Source organism: Elephantulus edwardii, unplaced genomic scaffold (genome assembly GCF_000299155.1).
Source record: "Elephantulus edwardii isolate Elephantulus edwardi_28Jun2011 unplaced genomic scaffold, EleEdw1.0 scaffold00045, whole genome shotgun sequence".
Lineage (NCBI taxonomy): Eukaryota > Metazoa > Chordata > Mammalia > Macroscelidea > Macroscelididae > Elephantulus > Elephantulus edwardii.
This window is the reverse complement of record NW_006399795.1, coordinates 235,055-248,808: the sequence shown is the minus strand read 5'-3', so window position 1 is coordinate 248,808 and position 13,754 is coordinate 235,055. Positions and strand designations below refer to the sequence as shown.

The 13,754-nt window shown below is 38.2% G+C and overlaps 1 protein-coding gene across 1 annotated transcript in view; it reads left to right on the top strand.

Annotated features, from left to right (window-relative positions):
* The window catches only part of VPS13D (vacuolar protein sorting 13 homolog D (S. cerevisiae)), a 424,616-nt gene that overhangs the window by 237,558 nt on the left and 173,304 nt on the right, over positions 1-13,754 (top strand). Inside the window, exons 62-63 of the mRNA XM_006885745.1 lie at positions 792-888; positions 4,350-4,498. Of these exons, the coding sequence (XP_006885807.1) occupies positions 792-888; positions 4,350-4,498 (246 nt within the window). The remainder of the gene's footprint in view (positions 1-791; positions 889-4,349; positions 4,499-13,754) is intronic.

Genomic DNA, 13,754 nt, shown 5'->3' with positions numbered 1-13,754 from the left:
GGGGAGATTTAAAGAAATTCCTTCTCTTAGCATTTTATATTCTCACTTATGTTTTTAATGTTGCCACTAATACTGAGTTTGTTGGGGGTGGAGTCCATGTTCATCAGAGTGAAGTTTCTTAGGAAAATATAGCATCTAATAGATGATCAGGAACAGGCACCATTTAGCTGTATTATTAAGATTAGGAAAAACTAGAAATTATTAGAAAATGAATGATAGTGTTGTGGCATTTGGACAGATATCTTGCTGTATAAGATTACACACTGTACTAAATGCAGGTAATTAAAAAGTGATAAACTGTTTCCTAGAGAAGTAACTATGTGTAAACCAATGATTTAGCAACTAATTCTGGACAAAGAGGGATCTAAGAGGTTGCTTCCATGTTTCTGGTTCTTTGTCAACAGAGTTTTAGTCAAGCCCACATAAAGCTCTCAGATCCATAGACTCGGTCATGCTGCATCTTAAACTAGTGCCTGCCATCTGAGTTCAGGATATAAAAGTTCATCCACCACAGTGCATCTGAGATTACATGTAATTATTATAAAGAGACCTAGATGCCCTTGGAATAGATAATAGGATAGTGAATTATCTACTAAGCTCTTTTTGGATTTGTTGGTTTATTAATGGTAATAGTAGTGAGGGAGATGAGCCCAAAATCAGTTGGCAATATGTCTCTGGTTACAAAATCAAATTAATAAAGGAACTGGGATAGTTACTGGGGCCTGTGAAATGGCACAGATGAAAAGTCCTTCTGTTGTTCATACTGTAAATAAAAATTTCTTTATCTCTAGCATCTGATGATCACGGCTCAGCGATTCACCGTGCAAATAGAGGAGAAGCTGCTCCTCAAGCTCCTAAGTTTCTTTGGCTACGATCAGGCAGAATCAGGTAATGTCATATGTTCTAAGTTTGTTTCTGGGAACTGACCCAGTGATGGCAGTGAACATAGATAGCCAAGGGATGCTTGCAAGCTTGCTTTTCACTTCTTAACATGAGCCACGAAGCTGAATTTTATGTTTCAGTTTTGTGGCAGTTTTTCTTGTTGTCTGAGCTATACCTATGAATTGTGGTAGCCATTCAGATTGTTTTAGGAGACACTGGAATGAATACTTATTTGTAAGTCTTTGGAAAGCAATATATTATTACTCTTTGCTTCTCTGATTATATGATTCGTCTGCTCTAGGATAACAAAAATTATGTTAATAATTTAGGAAACTGCTTTGTTTCCTAATCTTTGTTTATTACACAAACTCAGGGTCAAAAAATAAGAAATCCTTTGGGTATTTTTGTTGTTGTTTAATTAAAAAAAAATAGCTACCCTAAACTCCTTATCTTTTGAGGTCCATACTCAAAGACCTCAGATGAGATGGACTGACAAAATAACTGGGGTAATGAGGGTAGGTATGTCAGAGTCAGTGAGACTGGCTCAGGATAGGAGAGGCTTCAGAGCTATTGTACATAGGATCACCATGAGTCACAGGCACATAATAACATACCCTAATGCCCAGAGAGCACCTGTGGCTTCATGGTAAGGAGTTACATTGCCAACCTGAGAGTGTTACGTTCAAATCCACCAGTTGCTGTGCAGGAGAAAGCTGGGCAAACTCCTCTTATGTGATTTACAACCTCTGAATAACCATGGGAGGCTCAGCTGTGGGTCAGTTCCAATTCAACAGAATGTAGCAAGAACAACAACACTTATGCCTTAATGTAATTGGAATGGTTTCTAGCTACTTTACTCTGGTCTTTGTGGAGGGAGATTAGTTAAGCTAAATGAAAACCTAAATTTCATGTTGCTTCAGAACTGATTTAGCTGCTCTTTCTTTATGTTAGATTCCTGATGATGGCATTTTCTTCTGCTTCTACATTGACATTGCAGGGTATATATTTATGCAGTTTAGAAAGAATTCCATAATGCTTAGGTGTTTAAAGACTAAGCTAAATATTGAGCCTGAAGAAATTATAAGATAGAGACTTTTTACTTTTTTCTGCTCATGTTGGCCAAACCAAACACAACACTGGAAATATGTACATATAATAAGCATAATGAGGAAAAAAAAGATTTTGTCTCTTTTTCCTTGAACTTAGAGTTTAAGCTTTTAAGTGTCATTAGGATCAAAAGCATGATATTTATCTATTTCATGTTATGTTTTCCAGTTGGAGGTAGAACCACCAGGGCTTGTTTGTACTCAAGCAGCCACTTAAGATCTTGCCTGCCAGGTACCTATTTTGTTTTGGTGCCTACCTAGGAAGTTTTATTTCAGTTTCCTTGCATTTGCTTTTGTTATAAATTACTTTACATGAATTTGTCCCCAAGTATCTCCCTACCTCTTTCTCTCACTGCTTTTGAGTCATAACTGACTTATAGCTTACCTTCCTTTGGGTTTATGAAGCTGTAAATTGCATGGGAGAAGGTTGCCTATCTTTCTCTCTTGGATTCGAACTGCCGAAGCAGTATGGCCTTTGGGCTAGCAACACAACTCCCTATGACCTACACCATGAGAGCTCCTTTATATTAGATAGTGAATTTAGATATTTGTTTCATCTTTGGCTCCCTTGCATTGGAGTATCTTTTCTCCTTCCTATAACTTTCTCTGTTTCCTATTCACAGATATGCAGATCTCAGTTACAGGTTTGGTTTTTTACACTTGGTCTTTGGTTTTTAAAAAAAATCTATCTGAATTTCCCTAATGATGGACTGGTTAAAGTGTTCAATGTCTAACCAAAAGGTTTTTGATTCAGACTTACTAGTCATTCCACAGTAGAGATGTGGCAATCTACAAAAGTAAAAGACTTACAGCTTTTAAAACCCTATGGGGCAGCTGTATTCTGTTCATTCGGGTTACTATGAGTAGGTATTAACTAAATAGCAATGGGTTTAGTATTCTCTCTCTTCCTCCTCCCACCTTCTGTTCTTGTTAAGTGCTCTTGAGTCAACTCCAACTCCAGTTACCCTATGTACAACAGATAGAAATTGAATCCTATTCTGCACTATCTTCACAATCTCTGCTGTACTCAAGTCCATTATTGAGTTCACTGTCATTCTATCTTCTTGAGGATCTTCGTCTCCTTTGTCAATTTTTTTAGATTGCTTTACTTTCTTATAAGTGGAAATAAATTTGTTTAACTTGTTGTGTACCATAGAGTCAGAACTGACCCATAGCTGACTCTTTTAATGGGTTTTTAGAGGCAGTTAATCTCATGCGAGGAGATTGCCCATCCTCTTGCAGAGTAGCTGGTGGCCTCAAACCTTGTGCCTTCAGGATTGAAGCATAGCTTCTTGCCACCAGGCCACCACAGTTTCCTAATTTACTTGTTTATGTTATAGCCATAAATGTGTTTGATGAGTAAATATGTCTCTGGTTTTGTTTCTAAGACACTTGAAGCCAAGTGAGAAAAAGCTCCCTATAAGAGTACCTCTCTTCCAGTTCAAGTAGTTCTTATTTTACGATATTTAGAATTCAGATGAACTTCACTTAAGACTTTATATATGTATTTTTATGAGTCTTATCAGTAGCACTACATACAATGTTGATTTGATTTTTTAGAAAATCTTTCTCTTTAAGATAGCCTAATGACAGAGTGGTTAAATGTTGAAGCACATAATCTATTGATGTTATCATTCTCAGATATTCTTCAAAGATCAGATTTATAAAGATACTGAAAAGCAATAATAATGAAAAGATATGTTTTAGTCCATGTTAATCCTTTTTAATTCACTGAGTAATAAATAAAAAAATCTCAGTGAATGATTCTATTTAAACAGATGTCCGTCTGCCATGGGAGAGAGGGAACTTCTTATAGTGATGTTGGTTTTTTAATAGCCTGCATCTTGTTTGTTTTTAGGCCTTATGTCTTATGTCTCATTCATTTGGTTATTTAATTGGGGATCTTGCTCACTATGATTCAGTTAAGCTATACTCCATATCCCTATTTGGTATTTTCTTATAAAACAGATAATCTGGGTCAGGGATAGTAATAATTATGGTTCTAGACTGCCAGCAAACACATCCATGACCTTTGCTTTTTCCACCTGGATTATTTTTTGCAAAGATGATTTCTACCAGATGTTGTGGAGTCACAAGTTAAAAGAGTAAGCAAATCTACTTTTTTGATAAACAACATAAAACAGATCTCCTTTTACAAAGGCATGGCATCAGGGTATGTACATATTACTAAGCCTGTGAAAACTAAATTTAGAAGTTTAGAGAGATAGATATTTATATTGTTCTGAACACTTTTTTTCATTGTGAATGCAAGTTATTTTTTGAAATAAGTGGACATATACAGTCTCTAAATCATAAAACTTCAGGAGATTCAAGTGTGTACAAATTATGCCTTTCTACCAGAGGTCGAAAAATATGATGAGAACCTCCACGAAAAGACAGTTGAACAAGGTGGAACACCAATTCGATACTATTTTGAAAATCTCAAAATCAGCATTCCACAGATCAAGCTGAGTGTGTTCACTTCCAACAAGCTGCCCCTGGACTTAAAGGTGAGCTGACATTTGCGGGGATTTCAGAGCATGATTTTTCTTTGGAAAAGAATGTATTTGTTTGCTATTTGTATTTTCAGTCCTGCAGTATCAGTTGTAGGAAACATTTTATGGGCTTTATATTTTTAGAAGGTTTATTGGATGCATAAACAACCTTTGGTGCAGTGGTTACGCCCTTGGCTACTAACTGAAAGGCTGATGATGTGAACCTTCCCAGCTCGTCCATAGGAAGAAGATATGAAGTCTGCTCTCCTAAAGATTAGAGCCTTGAAAAAGTCTGGTGAAACATTGTGATTACCATTAATCATTTGTAATTATCATTATAGAACAAAATATGTATGAATTTTTATATGACATTTTAAAAATTACAGCTTTGGAAACCCTGTGGGGCAGTTGTACTCTGTCCTATAGAAACACAGTGATTTTGACAGCAACAGTTTTTATTGATTCATATATCTTCTTTCTTTTTTTTAATCTTAAAGTGTAACTTTGCTAAAGATTACTGAGTAAAGAGCATAAATTCAGACCATTACATACAACATACAGCCTGCTCTTTGCTTAGTGTCCTGGATTGTTGCAGTGAGGTAAAAACCTTCTTCTCTTAGCAGTGCTTTAGAATCAAGAAAACAGAACAAAATTAAAACAAAGAGAGTTCTTTGTGTCTAACCTTGGCTGTCTTCTCAGATCTCTTTTCATCTCTAAGTACTTACTTTTTCTTGAATTGTGGCCCTGGGAATGTTAACCTCTTTCAAAGTAGACTCAGCCTGTGTCTTAGTTATCTAGTGCTGCTGTAACAGAGATATTACAAGTGGATGGCTTTAACAAATAGAAATGTATTCTTTTACTGTTTAGGATGTTGTGGCTGTTAGGTACCATCAAATCAAGTATGACTCATAGTGACCCTATGAACAGATATGAACCCTGTCCTAGCCTATGACATCCTTATCATTTCTGACATACTTGAACTCATTGCTGCTGTCACTGCTTCAATCCATCTCAATGAGGATCTCCTCTCAGCATCTTATCTCTAAGGGAAGGCCCTCTTTCTCTGTCAGTTCTGGAAGAAGGTCTTTGTTTCCCTCAGCTTTTTTAGGCTCATCATTCCTTGGAGACCATCATGTGTTTTGGCTTTCTCTTATGTTGAGGAGCTTCCTACTGTAGGAACTTGTGGTTAAGATTCTCACCACTGAGCCAGTTGGCAGCACCATGATGGATGGAGAAGAGATTGAGGTTGTTAACAGTTATAACTTGCTTGGCTCCACAATCAACACTATTGGCAACAGCAGTCAAATTGCAGATGATGTATTGCATTGGGGAAATCTGCTGTCAGGGACCTCTCAAAAGTGCTAAAGAGCAGCAATTTCAGTCTGGAGACTAAGGTGCATCTAGTCCAGGCCATGGTCTTTGCAATTACTTGCTGTGCATCAGAGAGCTGGACAATGACTAAGGATGACAGAAGAAGAATTGATGCTTTTGAGTTATGGTACTGAAGAAGAGTATTGAACATACCATCAATGGACCGAGAACAAATAGATCTGTCATGGAGAGGGTGAAACCAAGATTCTCCTTGGAGGTTAGAATTTTGAAGCTCTGTCTCACATACTCCAGGCATGTGGCCAGGAGGGATCAGTCCTTGGAGAAGGACATCATGTTTGAAAATGTGGAGTGACTGTGCAGGAGAGGAAGACTCCAGATGAGATAGATTGACACAGTAACTGGGGCCATGGATAAGGTGTGTTAGAATCAGGGAGACTGGCTCAGGACAGGGCAGGTTTAGAGATGTTGTGTATAAGGTTGCTATGAGTTTTGGGTGACTTAGTGGCACATAACAATAATCACTATTACTGGAGATTATTTCTTGGTGATACTGAAGTCTCCCCCTCTCAGATCACTTAAATAATGAAACTTTTTCAACTTTATGAGATAAATGGCATTATAGGCCACATCCTAGGAAAACTTCCCTTATATCTGTGTTGAGATTAAGGGGCCTTAATTCCATTCTTACTGCTTTTCCAGCAGTCTAGTTTATCAGCTCATACAGGATCTTACATGGCTTCCACATTATATCATTATTGTTGTATTATAGGGGACACAATTCAATTCAAGACAGCAGGGTGTTTGCTGAAGAGTAACCTCACATGTCATTCCATCATGATGTAATACTCATAGTGATCATCATGCTATGCATGTGACAAATCACAGCTTTAATGCCACTTGATTTTAAGCAATAATATATGGTTTTAGTAAAGAATAGGGTTGAGTTTTCATGTCTCTATTGTGTTTGCTCGGCTCCACGGTGAACACTCTTGGCACCAGTAGCCAGGAAATAAAAAAACGTATTACGATGGGAAAGTCTGCAGTTAGGGACCTCTCTAAAGTACTCAAGAGCAACGGTGTCTCTCTGGAGACTAAGTTGTGCCTGATACAGGCCATGGTTTTTGCAATCACTTGTTATGCATCAGAGTGTTGGACAATGACTAGGGAGGATAGAAGGAGAATTGACGCCTTTGAGCTGTGGTGCTGGAGAAGAGTATTGAATGTACCATGGACTGCCAAGAAAACAAACAGATTCATCCTAGAGAGGGTTAAACCAGGCTGCTCCTTGGAGGCAAGGATTCTGGGGCTTCATCTGACATACTTTGGACATGTTGTAAGGAGAGACAGGTCTTTCGAGAGGGACATCATGCTGGGTAGGGTAGAGGGACAGTGCAGGAGGGGAAGACCCTCTATGAGGTGGATTGATTCAGTGACTGGGGTAATCGGGATGGGTGTGTCAGAGGCAATGCGATTGGCACAGGATAGAGCACGGTTTAGGGCTGTTGTACATAGGGTCACTATGAGTTGCCAACGACTCGACGGCACATAACAACAACAACAACAACAACATTTTGTTCACTGTCACTCTGTTTTGTTCTGCTGCCCTGCCATGTAAAATATGCTGTTGTCTTATGCTGTCCACTTGAAACTGACTAATAACTGCTCCTACAACCGCTGGTGCGTATCCTTTGGGTTCACAACTCCTTACAAGTAGGTCACCAGACTTCTCTCAGGTAATTGTTAAAAAGTCTTTAGTTAGCTTAGGTCTGAATTGACCTCCTTGCACCTTGGGCCTGTTTGTTGTCGTTCTTTCCTGTGTTGCACTAAAGGGTGATTATCAAGGGATCCATCTCCCCACTAACTACAATATAAGACTTTTTTCATCTCAGTCTCTATTGCCTTCTCTAAGATGTTTTGAAATGAATCTCCCTTTTTGGCCAAGCAGCTAGAGCTATGAACAAATACATAATAAACTGGGAGCCATAGATTCAGATGCCTCCAGGGCTGCAGAGTTCTAGTGACGTAATGGTAAGGAATCATACTGCCTACAGAAAAGTACATGGTTCTAATTCATCAGCTGCTTCAAAGGAGAAAAATGGGCATTCAACTCCATTGCCATTTACAGCCTCAAAAAACTTGCTGGAGGGTCAGCTATGAGTTGGCTCTGACTCAGCAGTATACAACAACAGGACTATGTGGAGCTCTAGTGACTAGTATTAAGAAGCTTTGCTGCAATCCCAAAGACACATGGTTCGAATCTACCAGCTGCTCTACAGGACAAGGTTGAATAATCTCCTCTGTGAAAGACTCAGCTATGATTCAGTTCCAACTCCACGGCCCACAACAATAATGAACCTGGGAAGCTTTATGGTGGGGACTAGCCATCTAGATAGGCACCTCTCAACTCTAGCCAATGTTGTCATGAGGAAATGTGAACCCAGTGCTATCAGATCTTTAGATTTTAAAGAGAAGAAAAAAATCTGGATTTTAATGTGAAATCTCATGGTTTCCATACATTGGCAACCAGTTCTAGAGTTTTTTTCCTGTTGTTGTCTTTAAAAAAACAAAAAATAAAAAATTCTGTGAATCTTAATACATATGTGAGCCTCATGACCAACCTCCACTTCTAAAAAACTTAAGGGTAATGGTACAGTTGTCTGGTCAGCATCAGATCACATTGGTATAAGAGTAGGAGAAGGGTGGCTGATTCATGGACGTGACAGTCTGGATAAGCAGATAGGGGGTTTTCTGCTCAGGACCAGGGAAGCAATAATTGCCCAGGCAGCCTCCTACAAGCTATTGCCAGTGTCCCCTGCTCCACTCTCCACTGGCTGGCTGCTTCATTTGCTTTAATTTCATGTTTCCCAGGAGACTGAAGAGACTTATAATTAGCATGGGAGTAGGGGAAAACCATGGGAAAACCACTATCTTGCTAATATCCACAAGTATCCACTTGACTTCTGTGACCCTCTGGAATGAGTTTGTTTGATAAAATAGATATTCCCCCGGAACACTTGGCACTTACCCAACAAACCAATGTTAAGCATTTCCTGAGAGCTGAAGACTTCTCTTTTTTAAAAAAAATCATCTTCCTAGAAAACATGTATACCTAACTATTCTTTTCTCATTGGCACCTAGTATAATGCTTTTTTCCAGACCAACAAATACAGCTTTCTACAACTTTCTATAGCTTTCTTGAAACTTTCCACAGTTCAAGTAGCTGGAGCCCGTAATTGTATGGTACCAAAGCTTACATATGCACTCTGCATACTATCGACTGGAAATCATTTGAGTTGAATGCTTCATCTGGTATTATACATTTTCAAGGCACTTTGCAGATGATTGTTAAACAAATTAAATGGAGCAGGCCTGTTATGAGGTGTGTGGGGGCACACTGAGTGTAGGGAGTTAATGTTTCAGGCAGGGCACTGGGAATTGGGACTTCAGAGTTAAATTCTCAGCTTGTGGAAGTCACCATTTTACTGTATCTTGAGTACTCCTAGTGGAGTCTGAGACTCATAAAATAATGTCATTTATTCAGAGTTTTCTAACAGAGTAATATTCTTTTATTAGTAGCTCTTAGGAAGGGCAATATGCTCTCTTAGATGAATATGTAATCACTGAAAGTATGTGCTTAGGAAATAGAGACCTATCCCAGAACAAAGTCACAAGAGTCTGACTAAAAGGTAACTATGTCTTTGGTATTGAAGGCATAATTATCTTCATTCTCCTGACTCGAGGCCAGAAGTGAGACTGTCAAAAAATCTCAGAAGAGTACATTGTTGCCATATATAGTGTCTGTTCAGAAGGACTCAAAGCATTTTCACATCTGCTATCTCTATTGAATTCTTTACTCCCTGATGGATGGAAGAAGGGGGAGATAATAGTTCTGTTTCACAAATGCAGAGATGAAAGCACAACCCCTCCTTTCATTTTCTCCATTATTTTCCCAGGTTTACATATTAGTTTGCACAGGAATATAAAAACAGTCAGGTAGTTTATATGTTTTTGTGGGGTTTTTTTAAGATGAAAAGAGACCAAGGCCTTTGAAAGATTTCACAAGGTGGCCTACAGCAGTCCTTTTCCCATTTAGCGCATTGGGATATTACAAAAGAAGGGCTTTAATTGAGCAATCTAGTTTGGAAGAAAACTCACATTTTAATGGTCAGAGAAAGAGAGAGAAAGGATGGGGGTAGGGGGGAGTTTCAAACAAAGACACTATTTAAAAAGCCTAAAACTGTCTTCTGAAAGGCTTGAAATAATTTGTTGGGAAACTTCAGACCCTTTACTTTTTTTCCTCCCCTCCCTAAATAAAAACCAGATTTGTTAAAAGGAAAAAAAAAAAGATCTAGTATTGTTAATTGTATTTCAGAAAGTGCTAGAGAGGGAAATATCCCTGTAGTTTTAAAGTCTGTCCCAAGAGGGAAATGGGCAAATACCCTGCTTCACATAAACAATCACTATGTACCATAAATAAACCTTTAAAGAATGAATTCCAGACAGTTTTGTTTAATGCAAGATAAACTAAGAAAGGAAAGGACATTGCCCAGGGAATAGCTTTCATTCTGAAATCTTAGGGCATATGGGCAGGTATTTCTTATATCAACCCTAAGTTTTTTTATTGCCTCAGTTTTTGTCTATGGAGGTAGAAACAGAATGTCCTATTTTATTAAAAAGATATGAGAATTACTTTCTCCAGAATCCATTTTATTACAGGAAACTGGTACTTGAATAAATAAGCATCAACTTTGTATACTACTGTATTTGTTTAGTCATTTTGGTCCTACAAGGAGAAAAGTCTTTTGGCTCTTTTCTTCTCATCGCTTTTAATTTGACTGACCAGCTCAACCTGAAGATGGCAGAATAATTCACACCAACAAGCGGCATTTTTAGCTCTTTCAATTGTGGAAGGCCACAAAGCAGTAAATAACATGACATAGATACTTTCTAGTCAAGACCAGAATATTTCTTTGGTTCAGACAAAGCATTTCAGTCAGCTAGAAAGGAGCCAGTGTCAGAGCTTTTATAACTGAGTAGGGGATGCAAAGTCTATGGTACTATGAGGACGTTGGGGTAAAAAAAAGCTTTTTATCTCAAGCATTTGTTTTGGTCTTATTTCCTCTTCTTTGAGAAGAAAGTAATTCTCAGAATCATGTTGGCAAAACAAAAGTGCTGATCTAACTGTCAATATTCAACTTTCCCAGCATATTTAACTCCAGGCTCTGAACAAAGGTGCTGAGCCTACAGTGTCACAGTGATTGAAACAAATAAAGCATGCTCACCTCATTGTAACTTGTCATGTATTTCACAGAGGGGTGTGTGTGAAGTAAAAGCAGAGAGCATTTCTGGAGAAGTTATATAATCTTCCATTCTACTCACTAAGTGCTTTTCACTTAATGTTGTTGTGTGCCATCAAGTTGGTATAGCTGACTTTCCAGTGGGTTTTCAGAGATAGTGAATTGCACAGAAAGAGATTGCTAACCAGCTGGTTGATTCCAACCTTATGCCATTGGGTTAATAGCAAAGTTCCTTACTACTAGACTACCAGCCCACCCTTTTCAGCTAATGTTGTTGTGCGCCTTTGAATTGAAACCAACCCTAGCTGATCCTGCAGCTGGTTTTCAGTAAATTTTGTCAGAGGAGATTGCCCATCCTTCTCCCAAGAAGCAGGTGGTGGATTTTGAACAGCATGACTTTGGGATTGCAGCTCACCTTCTTACCAAAATGAACATGGTCAACTCTTAGATCTACTAAGAAATAACTAGCTAGATGACTTTAGGTTATCCTCTTTAATATCTCCTATGTTTTATTTCTGGGGCGGTGGGGTGATAATGAATGTTACATTATGTTAACTAGACTATGCTGTTAATTGGATTTTTTTTCCTGAAGTTATTTAGTAGGAATGGCTTCTCAAAGCACTAACTGTATTTTCTGTTTTCCCCTATTCTTATCTTTCTAGAATCCCTTTCCATATTTGAAATTGCTTACCTCCCTATTCTTCTGTCATTTGTGATTCTTTTACTACTCTATTCATTTCTTTTCAGTCTGCTTCACTCTTTCATTCCATTCTTCCTTTCCCTAATCCACAGGGTTAAGGATATTATCTCCATCACACACACACGCGTGCACACACACCCCTGTGGTGCAAAATTGGTCATATTACTTGTCTTTTTTTTCTTATCCATATATTGATTTTTAAAAATTTTGTCTAATTTTATTCTTTGCAAGACAGAACTTTACTCCAAGTGATTCTCCCCCATACATTGTATTTCACATTATTCTTCATTCACATTATGTTTCATACAATCATTCTGATGCTTTATGGATGTGTTTTTTTCTTTTACATTTTTTTAAATTGATTTGCTTACTTAGTTTATATACATTGTGTTTCACACTATTCTTCATTCACGTTGTGTTTCTTACAATCTTTCTCATGCATTATGTTTTATACAATTAATCACCATTGGACCTTGCCCATCATTACCCTGCCCATCATTATCCTTCCCATTTTCTTCCTCTGCTCCCTCCACCCACCAAAATGTGCAAACCTGTGATTTTACCCTTACCTATTCTCAGCCTTCTCCCCGCTTATGTTCCTATACGTGTTTTACTAGATATATAGTCATGATCTTATACAGTATTTGCACATGTGAGACTGTGTTAGTTTACTCAGTATAATGCTCTCCAGCCTCTTCCAAGTTACATGGTACTTTACTTTTTGAAATTCTTGCTCCTAACTGCTGCATAGTATTCCATTGTGTGAATGTACTACAATTTCTAAATCCACTGGGTTGTGGTTGAGCATTTGGCCTGTTTCCATGGTCTTGCTTTGGTGAATAACACTGCTACATACAAATCTCTGTTTATTTCTCAGTTCTAATTCCTTGGGGTATATTCCTAATTGTGGAATCTCTGGGTCATATGGAACTTCTATGTTCAACTTTTAGAGGAAACACCAAACTGTCTCCCAGAGTAATTGCACCATTTTATAATCCCACCAACAATGTATGAGAGTTCCCACCTCTCCACATCTGCTCCAACATTTATTGCTTGCTGCCCTGCTATACTTTGCCCTTGCTACTGGAGTGAGATGGTATCTCATTGTGATTTTGATTTGCATCTCTCTGATTGCCAGTTATTTTGAGCATTCTTCCTGTGTCTGTTGGCTACCTAAATTTCTTCCTCTGTGAAAAGTCTTTCCATGTCTTTTGCCCATTTTGTTATCAATCTTTTTCTTCTCAAGGCCCAGGAGTATTCTGTAAACTTTTGTTATAAGACCCTTGCCGAAGATGGTATTGCTAAATGTTTATTTCCAGTTGGTAGGCTTTCTTTTCACTCTTTTGGGAAAAGTTTTTTATGAGCACAGAGATTTAGTCTTTAGAAAGTCCCATTCATCAATTTTATCCTCTCCAGATTATGTTTTTCTAGCTATATTTGGCAATCTCTTCATAACATACATTAGGCCTTGTACGCTTGATCCCAGTTTGTTTTTTATGAATTTTTGGGGGGCTTTACACCCAGGCCTCTGATCCACTTTGAATTGACTTTTTGTGTATGGTGTGAGATGTGGATTCTGCTTCAGCTTTCTGCAAGTAGCAGTCCAGTTTTGCCAGCACCATTTGTTGAAGTGGTTGCCATTTCTCTATTTGATAGGTTTTATTTTCTTGTTGAATATCAGTTGACCATAGATGGAGAGGTCCATTTCTGGGTTCTCAGTTCTGTTTCATTGGTCTATGTGTCTGTCATTATAGCAGTGTCAAATTTTTTGGCTACTACCACTGTTTCTAATCGTTTTTGGATGATCTTCAGCAGAATCTTGCTTGCATGTGAAATCAATGGCACTGTTCTGTAGTTTCCACACTCAGTTGGGTCACCTTTCTTTGGAATGGGAACAAATATAGATCTCTTCTAGTCAGTTGTCCAAGTGGTTGTTCTCCAG